Here is a 17,829-nt window from a genome sequence, read left to right as displayed (position 1 = left end):
TGCCCCGGCCCGGCCCGGACCTGCTGTAGCTGGGGGAGAGGCACCTATCCCACAACCCCAGCCCCGGAGCTGCCATGGTGAAGAGAGGCACCTCTCCCCCCGAGCCCAGGTGCTGCTGCAGGGGGAGAGGGAGAGAGAGCTTGGGGGAGTTCTCTCTCCCCGATGTAACCTCAAAGCAGCCTGCACCTGAAACCCCTCATCCCCAGCCCCACCCCAGAGCCCAGACCCACCAACCTGAGCCCTCACTCCCCCACACACCTCAACCCTCTGTCCCATCCCTGAGCCCCTCATCCTCGTCCCCACCCCAGGGCCCGCATCACCAGCCAGAGCCCTCACCCCCCCGCACACCCCAACCCTCTGCCCCAGCCCTGAGCCCCCTCCCACACTCCAAACCCCTCAGCCGCACCACCGCCACATGAATTTTGTTGTGTGTACCAGCCTGTCACACATCACCTCCATATTGGTGCACACAACAAAATTCATTCCGCACATGGGTGGGGAAAAATTAGAGGGAACACTGACTCTGAGCCCCACCTCCTGCAAGTACTACATGGAATTCACGACTACACCTACTCGAAGAAGAAAAGCATTTACTTACCTGTGTTGTAACTGTTGTTCTTCGAGATATGATGCAGGTGGGTATTCCACAACTCACCCTCCATCCTCTGTACACTGGAGTCTGTGCTCATGACGTTTGGTGCAAGAGAACTGAGGGGGGTCAGGGTGGTGCCACTCTTATAAAGCCAGGGGAGGTACAGGGATTACAGTGCACTCACCCCTATGGGTACTGGTGGGCTATGCTGTCTGGTTTCAGTACGCTGGGTGCGCACACACCTACATGAAATACACATCTGCATCACATCTCGAAGAACAACAGTTACAATACAGATAAGTAACCATTTTTTATCCATGGTTCTCTGTCAAACTGGGAGGACATATCTAGTGGGATCCCACAGGGGTCAGTCCTGGGTCCTGTACTAGTCAATATTTTCATTAATGACCTATGAGGAAAGATTAATAAAACCTGGCATGTTTAGTTCTGAGACAGGAAGAATGAGAGGGGACCTGATAACAGTCTCAGATATGTTAAGGGCTGTTATAAAGAGGATGGTGATCAGTTGTTTTCCATGTCCGCTGAAGGTAGGACAAGAAGTAATTGGCTTAATCTGAAGCAAGGGAGATTTAGGTTAGATATTAGGAAAAACTTTCTAACTACCAGGGTAGTTAAGATCTGGAATAGGCTTTGAATGGAGGTTGTGGAATCTGCATCATCAGAGGTTTTTAAGAATAGGTTGGACACAATACCTGTATACTTGGTTCTGATACAGCACAAGGGGCTGGACTTGATAACTTCGCAAGGTCCCTTTCAGCCCTTTATTTCTATGATTCTATGATACAGGTAATGAAATACATGTCCTAATGTTCAAAGGTGCTAGATACCCACAATTCTCACTAAAAGAAAAGGAGTACTTGTGGCACCTTAGAGACTAACCAATTTATCTGAGCATAAGCTTTCGTGAGCTACAGCTCACTTCATCGGATTCGATGAAGTGAGCTGTAGCTCACGAAAGCTTATGCTCAGATAAATTGGTTAGTCTCTACGGTGTCACAAGTACTCCTTTTCTTTTTGCGAATACAGACTAACACGGCTGTTACTCTGAAAACAGTTCTCACTGAAAATCAGGACTCTCTTATTTTGGTTCCTAAATATGGAGGCATTTGAAAACTTTGCCCTAAATGACTTGCCTGAGGCCAGGTGGGTGAGGTAATATTTTTTATTTGACCAATTTCTGCTGGTAAGAGAGGCAAGCTTCCTTCTGCAGAGCTCCCAGTAAGCTTGAAAGCTTGTTTGTCTCTCCAGCAGATGTTGGTCCAATAAAAGATATTACCTCATCCACCTTGTCTCTCTTAATATCCCAGGACCAACATGACTACAACAACATTGCCCGAGGCCACACACTTCCTGGCTTCCAGTGCCATATGCCGTTCACTAAGTCAGGCCTTGCTAGCTCCAAGTAATCACTGGTTCATTAGAAGTTTAGGTGTGCCCACATGAATGTGATTTTTCCCAGACTTTATCTGCCAGCCCCTAATTAGCAGTATGTGTACTGACATTTACCAGTGTCCTGGTTTGTAAAGCACTTCCTTGTAAATGTCATGAAAAGCCAAATAAAACAATTGTTTAAGGAACCTGGAATTAATCCTCTGGCAAAGCTTAGGCTATGGTGAATGACTGACATTGATGCCCATATTGCACCACAAACTGAAAAAGGAAAAGATATAGCAAAATGACACTGAAAAGTACCTTTTGCATTTTGCATATGTTTACCCTAGAATAACAATAAAAAACCAAGTCCTGGAAATTTCTTCAAATAATAACTAGCTGGGATTAATGGCCTGAGGTTGTCAACTTTTTCCAGTCAATTGTTGATACCCAGGAATTCTCTGGACAAATATCCTATCTGTTCGCAAGAATGGAGCAGATAGGCTCATTAGAGGAAAATCCCTATAATGCACACAGATGTCATAGATCCAAAATGCAGTGAATATCACATTTTTGGATCACTATCAATAGCAGCATATCTTACATATGTCAGCCCATAATTTAATTGTATTAATTACTGGTATTTATTAGAGTTTGCTAAAGTCTTAAAGAGAAAGTGTAAAGCCACCCCAGAGAGGAATCATTGTGCTTCCTCTTGTAATGAATGTGTTATTTTGATTAGAGTAGCTTTAAGAGATGTTTGTCGCTTTCATAAGCATACTGAACATTGTACTGTAACTCTGAGTATGGTAAGATGGGCAGAAGAAGTTGAGTCTTTATGAAGTCTGCAACAGAGATGTTCTCTCTGGTGTATCTTTTATTCATTGTAACCTGCTTATGATTTTCAGCTCTCTGGTCACCTGTAAGTGTGACAGTTATAAACTGTTGAACCTCAAACCACTGTTACAAGCGCCTGAGAATAAAAAGAGAGACACTTTCTTATACATCATCTTGCTTCTTGAGTGATATTCCAGAAAATCAGCTTGAGACAAACAAGGGGAAGGACTAACTGTCCTCATGTCAAAATTCTATTAATCTAAATTTGGATGGAACTCTGGAGGCTTTGGAGTTTTATGGGCAGTGTAGCGGGGTGGTCACTCTGCTCCTGCCTTAAAAGGCTTAAAACAGCCTGGGGAGAGGGCTGTGGCAGAGAAGGAAAAGCGGGGCTGATTGGGAGAAGTAGCCTCAGCTGGGGGCCATGCCCCAACCAGGCTGCGGCTGGCTTAATCAGGGCCCAGTTGGCCCTTATAAGAGGGCAGTGGGCCAGGAGCACAGAGTGTCTCCCTCTAGCTGAGGAGGGAGATGGACCTAGCTGCCTGAGTGCTAAAGGGCACTGGAGTGAAGCAGGGCTGGGGAAAGGCCAGAGGAGCTGGGGAGCTCCGGGCCAGCAACTCCCCAGGCAGCAGGGCCTTGTACGAGGCCACTGGATGTACTGGGTTGCAGGGGAAGGCAGCAGGTCAAAACCTCCCTTGCCTATGATGACTAGCTTATACAGACTGCAATCGGCCCCTAGTGAAAGGGGGCTAGGTGGTGACTGGTAGTAGCCCATTGGCTGAGGCAAGGTGGGGATAGAGGGTGGGGGGTTCCCCAGGGAGAGGAGACCTAGATCTGTGGGGTATTGCCTGGAGGGGCAGCACCCCAGGTAAAAGGGCACCAGGGTCCGGGAGGGACACAGGGGCCAGCGACAGCGAGACACCATCAGAGGGTGCTCCGGAGCTGGTAAAAAGAGCTAATTCTCAGGCAGCCAGCAGGAGGCGGCGCTGGGTGAGTCTGTGCCCCATGACAGGCAGATAATAGTATCTATTTCCAACATTTTGATAGTTTGGCCTGCTTATCTAATATCCTTATTTGTCAACTCATGAACTGCAAAGTGGAGGCATTTTAAATTATTGGTGTTCTGGTTTTGTTGTCTGAAAACAGATCTTTAGTTAAAAAAGTGTGCTAGAATTTATAAAACAAAATGATGATGAAGATATATTCAGTGTGTGCAGGATCCAGCCTTTTTTCTTTTGGAACACTTTTTTCCAAAGCCAGAGTATGGAAAAGTTTACCAGTCTCCCAAAAAACTTCTGGACCTGGCAGATTAGAAGATAACAGACCTTTTGTGATATCACTCTGATTATTGTTTTGCTTTTTCCTCACTCCAAATGCTGCTGTTCTAGGTTGAGATTTATAATGGAGATCTAGCCACACAAGTTGCATTAAAATGAATGAGTCCTGGATCTAAATTCACTCATCATGTTTAAAACCTCAACTGCTGTTGTTTAATATTTGTATTACATTAGCACCTAGATGCTTCAGAGAAGAGTAAGGGCCTCATTATGCTGTGTATACACAAAACAAAAAGACAATATCTGAGTCTGGAGTGGTTCGAGACCAATGAATTCTTGAGCAGACTGTCAAAAGACAGGGCAGAAACCCCAAACTGGTGGTATGATCTATAATTAGATTTCACCAACCCAATAACAAGTGTGAACTCCTAAAGCACTAGAGCATTCCTACTACAGAGTCATAGACAGTCCCCTGAGGCAAGCTGGACTAGGTGATAGATGGTCACTTTGCACCAAAAATCACATCAATATTCAGGTTACTTCCAGTCCCAAAGGACCAGTCACTTCCCTCAGGCCAATTGTACTCAGATCTCAAACCAAGGACAACGCCTGTAACCAATCCTGTAATAAACTAAGTAAAGATTTGTTAACTAAGGAATGAAATAAGAGAGTTATTTACAAGATTAAAGCAAATAAACATACACACACAAATGAGGAACAATCTTAAATTTAGGCTTCTATGACCAGCATGCTTTTATGCCCTTTGGGGATAAACCAAGCCAAGAAGCTTGAGGATAATTGTTATTTCTAGGAATCTTTGTCACTGAGCCCATATGGTAAAGAGACCCAGTTCTCCTTGTCAGAATCCAAGCTGATGGGATGAGCGCTCCTGCACGTAACCTATTCATGGATGTTGAGGGGAGCAATCGACAAAGTCTTTGTTCCATAAGACCCATTTGGATTCAGTAGTCCTTCCTGATGAGCAGGAGATAACACCTCTTAGGGTAGACTTATATTTCACACTTGGTAATGCTTCTCCGATGACTGTGGGGAACTTACAGTCTTAGCAAACAAACATTTTTATAGTCACAGAGCAAACATTTAAACATTAACTTTATAACATGGGATACAGATATTATAAGTAGGATTAATACATGAAGCATCTTACAAGCATTCCATAAAGTCTAAACACATTGGGATCTTGGCATGAGCTGGCACTTGGTCTGTCAGCATCACACTCTGCCCCAAAGAGTTTGCAATGTAAGTAAGAGGATACCTATATAGTATGGTAAATATGATTTGTTTTCATAACTGCTGTCTCAGAAACTTCAGAGACTTTTATTGTCATTTGAAAGCTAGGATTTCATGTTTTTAGATGGTAGAAGTCATTTGTAGGTGTAGCAGTTCTCAAGTTAGCAGCATGTTCAACTGAAATAGGGATGGGAAAAGCAAAATGGTAATCAGAGTTGTGTGCTTTTTCCTCCAGTGGTAGGTAAAGCTTATATGATATACATGTTCTGGTGATTCATAAGATATCGATCACAACAATCTCACCCTTACTCTAAGGAGTATGTTTTTGGCACTGGTCTAGCACTGAGTACAGAAAAACGTGGAACCAGTGTAATTTTCAGTCCCTGAATCTTCAGTGATGTGAGATTCTACATTTTTAACTATACTGAATCCAGCTGATATTAGTAAAGAGAGTAAGCAGCTTGTACATAGGTATGTTTGTTTTACTTCTCCTTGCTTGTGTTTCAGGCTAAGCTATATGAATCATGCAGAGGATCTGGCCTCCAAACTTCTTCAGTGTTTCCCAAAGAACAGATTGTCAGCACAGGCAGCCCTGAGCCACGAATATTTCAGTGATCTGCCCCCACGGCTATGGGAGCTAACTGATAGTGAGTATGACACAACCTCTGAGCTGAATAAAAGCAAGGAAATCAGTATATAGATAGATATATATATTTGAGCAAAATTCTGTAGTTCAAATTGCATAGTTTGCTTGACACAGGAAAAAATGGATTCTCTTTTGCTATCTCTACTCTGCAGTCTGCAGCTAGCTATCTTTGTATTTGATTATGTGTGCAGCCAAGAGAATTATCTGAATTGTCATAAAGCAAAAGGAAAAAAATACAATTTACATATTTAGTGTTTTTCACATCATAACAGAGAGTACTTTTTAACTAGCTGCAGCACACAGGATAAAAATCCAGCAATCTTTGATTCTCAGACACTTCATCTCTTATAACAATAACCCTTTAAAAAGACTTGGCATTCAGAAGACTGAGGAACACAAAGTAGACAATTGGTTAATTTGCTGAATTGAAATGTATGAGAAGAAAACTTCATTTTATTAGCTGAGAATGCTTTCAGTATTCACACACAGCTCTTTTGTTTCTCCTATAAAATAAAACGCTTTCCAGTTGTCTTGGCAAAAATGTTCCATCCAGCACAAATGCTGTCAATTGCTTTTTAAATATTCGTGAAATATTTATACCACAGATTTCCTTATCTTTTCCCAGAATGCTAACTGTCACCACCATGAATTCTGGCAAACCCATGCTTACAATACATAAGGGTATTTTTGATCCAGAGACTGTTTTGTTACCATAAATAGGTATCTCATGGGAATCTTATTTGTGATTTTTATTTAAATCAATTCTTGCACTCTAACCATAGAAGTTGTTTTCAGTTTTCAAACACAGGTACCTTAATAGGAGATCCAAATCCAATATCCAGAGACTTAAATCATTATGTGGTCATGTAACAATTGCATTTATGTGCCTACGCATGGTTGATTGGAGCAATAAAATGTGAGATTTGGACATTAATGTCTGAAAAACTGGGCCCAGGATGCAAATATTGGTCAACAGTAGATTTTTTTTGTTTACTTCACTTTTAGTAAGTCAACTTTCCCTCTTCCAAATTTTTAGTTGTTCTGTCTCCAACAGTTAACTGCACTGGATCTCCTGTTGAGGCAGCTTTGTAAACTGGCACTCAAGGTACCCTACTCCCCAGCGGTACCTGCTTTTGGGACTAACCCCCATTTTGGAGAATGCGGAGATAAAAATCCTTGTCACTAATTACAGGTTATATTCTCCAATTCACCTGCAGTGCTAATAGATCTTCAGTTACTCTGTTAACACTAGATCCAGGATGCTCACCTGCCTATCCATACATCAGCCCTCCTTCCAATGCACCCTAAGCTAATGATGCTGTAAGGAAGTCTGTCTTTGCTGTAAGTATGATGCAAAGAGATTCATTAGTTCATGGCTAATCAAACATGCCAGTTCAGTTATCCCTTTCCCACTAAATGGAAAACAAAAATCAATCTGCACTGGTGACATCTCAATCCTGTCTGACTGTGCAATTTAGTCTAGCCAGGATTTTGATAGTCTATGAATTCTGAATTCTGTAGTAGTACTTTTCTCTTAATATGGACTTATTACCCACTTGCCACTTAGTTTATCAGTCAGTGGTTAAATCCAGTTCTATCAGTGAAGTAAATGCCTACACATTATCACTCTGCAGCAGGCTGCCAACAGAGACAGTCTTGTCCTAGTCATTAACAAGCACAATGTATGCAGAACACCAGAGGGGAATTAAAACCACAAAAAATACCTCAGGGTGGTATTTTTAATATGAGAATTTAATTTGTAATTTCACAGATTAAGAATTTTGGCTGCATTAATCCTTTTATCAGCTCACAGCAGGTTATTTGCAGAAGCATAACCATAAGGCGATATTCATTGGCAGAAACACGTCTTTGCATAACGTTAAACATCAGGAGCAGCGAAACCTTTTGAAGGGGGGAGAATAAAGATGAAAAATCATTATATTTTAAAGCAAGGTTCTGTTAAATGCCTCCAGTAAAATTTGAGTTACAGATATACTCTTTCTGTGTCTAGTAGATAATCATTATGAAGCATAAATCCAGATGCAAGAAAGGACAATCCCAGTATCAAATACTACAATCATTTCTATTTAGTACAACTTGGATATACTTGTAAACATATTTACAAAACAAAGAAGTCATATACTTTGGAGACTTTGGAAAATGTTTACTTTGTAGTGAAATGACTTGTTTTGGTGACTTCATTTGTCTGAGTTAATACTTTATCCAGGTGTCTGGACAGATTTCCTATTTATACTTTATTTTAGTAAAATTTTTGGATAAATGCAATGGTATTTTGCACACAATACAGTCAACAGCCTTGCAATCAAAACACTACAAGGCCATTTTCGGAGTCCATGTTACAGATGGTCCTCTTCATGGAACATACATTATACTGCAAAGTCCACATGCAAAATTGAAATCTTTAACATAAAAAGTCTGTGGAGAATCACAATTGTGTGAGGGGGGAAAGGAATCCCTCACATTAGAAGGAATTTTGTCAGAAACACTTTTCCATCAGAAATTGGAGTTTCATCTGAATCAAAACATTATGTGGAAAAGTGTGGATTTCAATGAACTTTTTATAGAATAAGTGTCAACAAATCATATCAACATTTTAACTTTTATGATATAATTTTAACATATAATTTTTACTTTATTGTAATGTTTTGCTATAATTGAAACATAACATTTTGATGTTTTTGAAATGAAATATTATGATTTGAACTTTTTGGAATTGACATTTCATGACAAATGTTGAAATGTTGACTTTTTGTTCTGATTCAGAATGAAAAAAGTTTTGAAATGTTGGAATTGCCCATGGGATGGGAATTCCATTTTCCAACTAACTCTACCTAACCTACACTGCAATCTTCACTTTCAGTGTATAAAATTTAAAAAAAGACATAGGAATAGTTAATCTTATAATACTGGAAATACAGTACAATACCTGAGATCACACAGTCTTCCAAGAACCCCAGACTTGAGCTGTAATAGAGGAACTAAATACTTGTACTAACTGTGCCCGATTTCATTTTCCATAAAATAATTTCTCACTCTTTCCTACTTAAATAAGCTCATAAGCGTTTCCATGCATAAGTGTGTAAATAATTTATAACACACCTTCTGATTTTAAAAAAGGCCACAGAAACACCCCAAATAAATTTTAGTATGAGTACAGTACAACAGAGATGATAATTACAAGACTATGTATTATAATAAATAGTGAAACACAGTCTCCATACAATAAAAATAGCTGAATCTTTTAAATGTACACAAATAATGTGGTGACTCTAACACCTATTAGCTGCATTAATATCTGTCGGACAAAAAAAAAAAAAACTATGAAGGCCTTAGTTTAACCTTTAAATGTGCACCTGTAATTTTGTTCTCTCAATCTCACAGGGACACATAATAGATTTTTTTTTTATGGCTAACAGCCTGATACACAGGTGCTAATGCTTGCAAAAAAATAAAATATTGGTTTCTCTCAACCAGTCTGAGGCATTTTAATTGGAATTAGGTTTCTTGATCATTATTGTGAACCCTTCACCATTTCTATTTTGACATTCATCATTAATATTATCATGGCCATTAATAATTAGTTCCACACACACTTTCCTGCCATCAACTTGCAATCTTGATACAGATTTTTCCAGTGGCTCAGCGACAGATCTGATATAGACTGGACCTGCACTATGTAGATATATTTGATTTGCTTTTAAATATTCACTGGATATTTTTTAAAAGACTTTAATGGTCTCTAACACTGTGGTTCTGTTCTGTTCTTTTGCAATGGAGGGAAGGCAAATGCAGAGGCTCAGTTCCACAGGCAGCAAAGTTTTGAAGCTGGAAGACATGAAATCGAATTATTGAACGTCCTGTCTTATTTTTAGAAATTCTGGTATATTTCTAAAGGTTATACAGGAGAAACTTCAAAAGTAATAGGAAAAAAATGAATCACAGATGGGAGCAGAGTGAGCAAAAACAAAAAACAAACAAAAAAATATGAAGACACAACTCTTTATAAGATGTCTGACAATGTTGTCTGCTCAGATAATCTCCCCCATAAACAACCCTACTTCCTTCCCACTGAAGATTTTTTAAAATAATTTAGAAGTAGCACAAAGCTTATTCCTTATTTCAATGTCTGCCACAGCATTTAGCTGAATATTTTTAAAGCAATACATTTATCATAAAGTAAAATAATTACGATTCTGAATTGTCACTTTTTCCACAGTGTCTTCTATTTTTACGGTACCGAATGTAAGATTACAACTAGAGGTTGGAGAAAGCATGAGAGTCTTTGGGAAAAACAATAGTTATGGCAAAGGTTTATCAAACAGCAAGCACTGAGGAGAATACTTAGACTTACTACAGAGAATGCAGGTAAGAATGCTTATCAGAAATAATTTATTTGAATACAGCATTGGATTAAATTGTGCTTTAGAGGTGCAAAAAAGAACAACTTTAAAAAAAAAAAGGAATTAGGTGCATGTGTGTAAATCTGAGCTTGGAGTTTGCATGAGTAAAATAGTTGTTAGTCCCAGGCACAGTGAAGAGGTGGGCTGATTGACATGTTAAGGTGGTTGACATGTTGGGAATGTTGCAGAAGCCAATAGGAAACTCTGCACTGATATAGCAGTCAGTGGTCATTACAAGCTGGTACCTAGAGGGAGTAACTGATTTCTGGTGCAGTATTGAAGAAAGAAGGCATTTCATATTGCTTTTGCTATTAGATATGGGTTGAGAAACTAGTGGTGAGTTCAATAAGACTAAGAGTCCTATCCGGAGTTTACCACCACGACAAATAGAGGGCCAATGCCCTTGATGGAGGGAATGATCTCGGCTGGCTCCTATAAATAAATCTCCTTTTCTTCCATCATCGCTTTGGTCTTGTGTGGATTCAGTTTGAGCCCGCAGCTCTTCAATCATAAGATCTAAAACATATTTCAGTGTTGAAATTCTGCTTGTTATGGCATCAGACTTTCTAACAGCATTGTGGAGACCCGTATGTTTCTGGGCTGTAGGGAATGTCTCTCATGTTGTAAGAGTAGGTTAAAATAGGTGGATGCCTGTTCTATATTTTGTGCGGACCTACTAATTACTTTTTGTCTGTTTGCATTATTACCACAGTATAGGCTTAGCAGGGCTTTCCTCCCTTTGACATACACTCTTTTAGACCACCAATGTCCCCTTTTTCCACCTGCACCTCCTAGGATGTCTTTTGTGCCTGTAATACCTAAATGGAGTTAGACATCTTTTTTTCATAGCGACATCTGGGATGTATCAGCAGGAGTGTTGTAAGCAAGACATGAGAATTCTTCCACTCTACTTCACACTGATAAGGCCTCAACTGGAGTAGTATGTCCAGTTCTGGGTGCCACATTTCAGGAAAGATATGGACAAATAAGACAAAGTCCAGAGGAGAGCAACAAAAATTATTAAAGGTGTAGAAAACATGACCTTTGAGGAAAGATTGAAAAAACTGGGTTTGTTTAGTCTGGAGAAGAGAAGACTAAGAGACATGTAACAGTTTCCAAGTACATAAAAGATTGTTACAAGGAGGAGGGTGAAAAATTGTTCCCCTTAACCTCTGAGGATAGGGCAAGAAGCAATGGGGCTTAAACTGTAGCAAGGGGAGGCTTAGGTGGATATTAGGAAAAACTTCCTAACTGTCAGGGTGGTTAAGCACTGGAATAAATTGCCTAGGGAGGTTGTAGAATCTCCGTCTGGAGATTTTTAAGAACAGGTTACACAAACACCTGTCAGGGATGGTCTACATAATACTTAGTCCTGCCTTGAGTAAAGGGGACTGGACTAGATGAACTACTGAGGTCCCTTCTAGTCCTACAGTTCTGTGATTCCATTATCTGCACAATTTAGGCAACAATTACACTCATTTTCTTACTAATTTATGGAGCACCCAAAGCATATCTCATATTGGCCTTATGTCACTTCAGAATTTAGTCCATTGTTTAAAAGAATCCTCTTTTGAAAGAGGCATTACCCTAGCACTTTTCTGTTTGCAGGTTAAAATATATTTTACTGTTTAGTATTGTTGACATCAATAAATTAGCAAGGAGCTACTGGGAAGTGAGGTAAACTGTAATGTTACTGTATCGCCCACTATAAAACTAGCCTAATGTATATTATAATCTCATATTCATACTGTTAATATTCTTTGTGAAAAATAAATAAATCTTGTTAGCTATGTGTACATGTTACAATATCAGATGCACATCCCCAATAAATTCTAACTGCAGTCTCTACCATTATAAAATGATGTTCAATTCTATTTTTTAAAAACCTGTATTGTTAAGGGGGTGGTTTCCAGGGTAAACAGTGACTATGGAAAACTGACGTGATCAGATTTCATTTCTGGCAATCTGTCCCAGTTATTGCACATGCTCTTCTCCAGCAAAGCTTTTAAGACTTTCTAATGTCAGAAATTAGACCGTCTCAGAGCAGTCTGTTTACATCTTTATTGACAAGCTAAGCCCTACTTTTTTCCTGGAGCTGTGCCCCTGCAGACATGTCTTCAGCCTTGCCTGTTTCAACATGATATATCATCCATCTAAAATAAAGTTAGAATGTGCCCATCTGTGGTGAATACATTTTGTTTGGAAGCTTATGTACAAAATCTCATTTCTGTTGCCTCCAAACAAGAATTTGCACAGAATTCGCAATGGAAGTTCATATGTGAAAGTAAGCTGTTAAAATAATGGGAAGAAGGAAATTTTTCTCATTCTTCAATACCTATATGAACAGAATTAGGTGGTTTCTTTTCCATACCAAAACGGATACAGTGGGTCAAATACAGCCCTAGAAAAAGAAAGAGCGTGGGATTGTATGTATATATGTGTGTGTGTGTGTATGTGTATATATATATATATAAAATATGTATGTGTGTATAAATATGTGTGTTGTGGCAAATTGCCAGCACTACTATGATGGGTCTCGCGCTTTCTCTTCTTGGGGGGGGAGGTTTCTAGGGCACCCTTTTCTTGCCCCTGAACTGGGGTATTAACTGCCCCACTAGTGTCCTAGAGGAGGGGAGTGGAGAGGGAGGGACCCAGGCCCTACTTCTACTCCGGGTCCCAGCCCAGGGGCCCTAGGGATAGCGGTAAACCACTAGAACTAGCAGTTCCTTCCCTAGCCTACTTCCCTCTCCTGCCCTTCAGCCTATGGGGCTTCCTGCCCTCCCTCTGCACAAACCAGGTGTCCCTTTACCTTGGGTCTTGGTCTTCTTAGCCCACCGCAGCACTTCTCCAAACTCTCCTCTGCTTCCCTCCAAACTGCGCTCTGCTCCAACACCAATCCACTCTGTTTCAACTCCTCCAAACTGCTCTTTGCTCCAGTGCCAATCCGCTCTGCTTCAACTCCTCCAAACTGCTCTCTACTCCCACATCAATCCACTCTGCTTCAGCTCCTCCAAACTGCTCTCTGCTCCAACACCAATCCACTCTGCTTCAACTCCTCCTCTTGTCTGATTGAAGCAGGGGGGTTTTATTATGTGACTGGCTTCAGGTGCCTTAATTAATTTATAGCAAACTTTCTTCCCTCTACAGGGAATAAGGCTCCCTTCTAACACGCTCCTGCTGCCCTCTGGTGATGCTGAATCACTGTGCGTGTGTGTGTGAGAGAGAGATGAGGTTGCTACTCCAGAACAATATCTTACGTATGTACAGAACAGCATCCTTCATTCCATAGGATCCCAATGCACTTTGCAAATTGATCATTATTATTTATTTGTATTGCAGTAGCACTTGCTACGGATCATAGATCAGACCTCTGTTGCGCTAGGTGCTATGCAAACACAGAACAAAAGAATGGCCCCTTTCCTAAAGAGTTTACAATCTAAGTATAATACAAGGTGAACACAGCCAACTGGGGAGAAAATGGTAACAAAGGCAAAATTGCCCTAATCCCTAGGTTATAGGGTAGGCTGGATGTGTATAAAAAAAGAGTGACTCTGTAGACCAGTAATTAGGGCCCTCAGTTGGGAGGACCAAGACCCAGGTTTATGGCCCTGCTCCAATGACTCTTGGAAAATATCCCTGACGTGCATGTGCATGATGGTTTTCAAAAGCCTGAGGTAGGTATGTACAAATTGACCTGCATACTTTAGAAAATTCGGGTGTAAGTTAGTTTGTTGGCAGCACTGTGATCTCAGGAATGAATCTGGAAATCTTAAAGTTCAGATTCAGGTCTTCTGACACTGACCTGCTCTGTAACCCTGGGAAATACATGTAACCTGTCTGTGCCTTCAATTCTCCATCTGTAAAATGCAGATGATAATACTTGCCTACCTTTCCCATAAGCTCTTGCGAAAATTGAGTAGGTTAGGGCTGTGCAGATGTCTGAAAATATAAAAGAGCTATATAAGTATTATTATTAGGAGCACAGAGGAGTAGAAAGCAGCACTGTGAAGGAATAGTAAATGTCTCTCCTCATCTCTGGATCTACTTTCTTCCATAGAGCCTGGAACAGAATTGGAGGTTTTCAGGGTACATAAACTGAGAAGGGGTGAAAGGGATTGAGATGTTTGAGAGATTTTTCTGCCACTAATGAAGCAAAATAAAAAGGAAATGAGAGCAAAGTAGACAGGAATACAGATGCTTTTATGCGAGCCTGAAACAATCTCCGAGGTTTGAACTATCTTCTTCATTTCTATGGGCGCAGTCTTAGAAGCTAGTGATGATCCTAAAATGTACAATATATAAAATATTTCTCTGCTCATCAACCATCTAAAAAGAAGAAATATTTTTAAATAGTTTGTCTCCCTAAAACTACTGAGTTATAACTAAGCAGGTTTGGTTCTGCCATTCAGCTTGATGTGTTACTGATTAACGTTGACTTGTTTTCTTCTTCGAAGAGTGATAGAAAATGGCAAAGAAAAATTATGTAAAATTCCCCAGAATGCACAAATACCCAGAAGTTTGGCTGACTGAGACTGTGTTCTCCTTCTCCTCAGTGATTCCTCCCTTGGCTCCTCTGTGTACCCATTCCTCCCCAATTACTCTTCCTCAGAAATCTCCTGCTAATCACACCTGAGAAATTAATGCAAGGAACAGAGTTGTTAGCAGGGGCTGGGAAGGGATTCGCAACATCCCAGAGAGGCACTATTGTTCTTGGAGTATAGCAGTGCTGTTGCTGCCTGCCTGCTATACAGCTGCCAACAATCCCAAAACAATGGTGAGAAAGCAGTTACCTGGTTTTTTGAAAACCTAGGCTATCTCCCCCAGATATGATTTCCTGACATCTACAAATGTGATCTCCCTGTGGGCTAAATTATGGCATTGCCATGAACCCCAAGTAGGGAATGGCACGTTGTCCCGCTGCTCCTGGGGCGTACTGGACAGACAGCGTACATCCCCTAAAACACCAGCACAGTAAATCATCAAAGACCATCTTGAAGATTGTTCACTAGTGGGGGGAAAATAGTAAATATCAAATAATGAGCTCCATATCAGTGCTCCTGGAGAAATTCTGCATCAAAAAATTAAAAATTCTGTGCACGATATTTTAAAATTCTGCAGAATTCTGCATATTTTAATTGTCAAAATAACACAATATAATCACATCAGTTTCAATTATTTTGGTAATTTATTTCAAAATACCTGTCAGCAAGTATGTGTGTAACAATACACACAACAAAAAAGATTCAGGAAATGTTTTTTGACAAATAGATTAAGTATATTAATGCAGAACAATACAGAAATGTATTTCCCACACCTTTCAGAAGGAGTGCAAAAGCTTGGAGGAGCTGAGGGAGAGGGAAGTATTTGCTGAGAAGGAGCCTGGGAGTGAACTTGGAGGGTTGTTGGATGTGGGTGGGAGAAATATGGAACAGGCTGGGGGGTTTTTGAGGGATGAGAGATTGTTAGGGAGTTGGGAAACCTCTCTTATGCAGATCCTGACTGATCCCTAGCCTCTCCTATTCAGCCAGACACATCTGCTTCTGACCCCATGAATCCCCTCACCCTCTCTCCTCCATCCCCATGTGTCCCTGCACCCCCACCCATTCAGCTCTGGCTCAATGCTGTCACTCCACTAGCTCCTATGCCACTTCCTTTTGAACCCCGGTCTATGTGACCCCCCCAGCAGCCCGCTCTGTCTATTCCCCCCATATCCCATGCCTCCTCATCTGACCCTTCTGGCAAGGCGCTATGGGGAAGGCAGTTTCTTTCCCTCCCTTGCCATGGCTGGCTGAGCCTGCTGCCCTCTCTTCTGGTGCCACAGCAGCCCCTGGTAGACAAAAGGTGTAATTGCAGGGCCTTCCGGCAGAATGTATTTTCTGCTGGAAGAAAAAATCTGCAGGGGACATGAATTCTGCAAGTGTGCAGTGGCACAGAATTTCACCAGGAGTTATATCAGGGAAAAGTCTTTGTTGCCCATGAGTAGAACTCTGTGATAAAAGCTCTTGACTACAACCAAAAATCATGTTTTAGGAGGGTTCATGAGAAAGCAAAATATCTTTCTTTCATGTCTAATATTTTTCTTCATTTTTTTTTCTAATGGGCAGTAAACATGTCAATACCTATAAAACAAAAACTGGTGGTTGCACACAGCTCTGCCATTGCTAGCTTCTGTAATAACCAGACTGGGCCACAAAAAAACACCAGAGCCATTTTTGCCTTTTGGTCAGTAAAAATTATGGCCAAAACTTGTTTCTCCAGTAGAGGGTAAATCAAATGGTAATTGAAAAGGCAAAACATTATCTGTTATCACATTGTATGATATGTTCTCACATAGTAATTCATATCCTGAGTTCCGATTGATTGGACAAAGACAAAGATGTGTTTCTGACCAATTATTGTGTGCCTCCTAGAGCCAGCAGGGACAATTTAATTCAGGATGGTAACGCCATGTGCTTTTAAAGTATTTAACCTGTATTACCATAATGAGATCCCCCTGGCTTTATAAATCTCCTTGACAATTCACTGGAACAAAACAAAAAGTGGTCTTTATTTGTATTGCTTCTCCACAGGCACATGCAGACAAGCAATCCTGAATTTCAATTGCAGGATGCTGAATTCTTTCTTCTATGTCCATTTAAGCCAGCAAGTGACACAAACCCAGCCAATCAGAAATGCTATATCCTCATTCAGGTCAGCTGTGTGAAACAAAATAAAGCTTACTGGACAACAGTTCCTAGTAGAATGGCAAAAACTGCTAATGGCTAAAAAAGCATGATGTCCAAAAACACAAAAATGTTTTGTAAAAATGCTTCTTTCCAATCTAGTAGCTTGTTTTTATGTCTGATGAGAAGTATATTACAGATCAAGCCAAATATTTTCATTTTCAGTTTTTTTCTTCTCCTTACACATTTACAAATAGTGTAAGATACCCTCTTCAGCACTGCTGTATAGGAACATCATTTTTAAAAGCTTTTCTTTAACTCGAGCTGTGGGGAAGCTATAGTCCAGCAGTGTATGAGTCAGTCTGTTTTGAAAAGTCTTTCTAATTCATCATCACCTTGCTATTCTCTACCCTCTGTGTCCCATCACTGCTAAATCACTCTGGAAAGCTATATACTGTGGTTCTAATTCCTGTTCTGAGCAGCATCAGGAGATAAAACTATAGTAATTATAATGAAATAGGGTCTATAATGAAGTAAAGGGAATTGCTGGACTGAGTTACTTTACTAGCTAACTTGACTTTGATTCTGTAGTTGTTTATTTAATCAAAAGCTGAAAACCCCACACAGAATTTTATCCTTCCCAGAATTTCTAAGTTCAATGCAAAACAAAGTCTTTGTAGAAAAAATAACACTGAAGTGTAACATCACCACAATAGATGGAACCATTTTAAAGATACTGGGATTTTTTAGAGTT

General features: G+C 40.3%; 1 protein-coding gene across 3 annotated transcripts in view; it reads left to right on the top strand.

Moving 5' to 3' along the window:
- CDK14 (cyclin dependent kinase 14) overlaps nt 1-17,829 on the top strand; it is a 505,344-nt gene that overhangs the window by 411,531 nt on the left and 75,984 nt on the right. For all 3 annotated transcript variants that reach the window (XM_084618492.1, XM_084618493.1, XM_084618494.1), the window contains 2 exons: nt 5,854-5,993; nt 10,230-10,378. In XM_084618492.1, the coding sequence (XP_084474618.1) occupies nt 5,854-5,993; nt 10,230-10,345 (256 nt within the window). In that variant the 3' untranslated portion in view covers nt 10,346-10,378. The remainder of the gene's footprint in view (nt 1-5,853; nt 5,994-10,229; nt 10,379-17,829) is intronic.

The sequence above is a fragment of the Lepidochelys olivacea genome (genome assembly GCF_965140295.1).
Source record: "Lepidochelys olivacea isolate rLepOli2 genome assembly, chromosome: 2".
Lineage (NCBI taxonomy): Eukaryota > Metazoa > Chordata > Testudines > Cheloniidae > Lepidochelys > Lepidochelys olivacea.
Note: the sequence above shows the minus strand (reverse complement) of the source record. Positions and strands in the feature narration are given on the sequence as shown.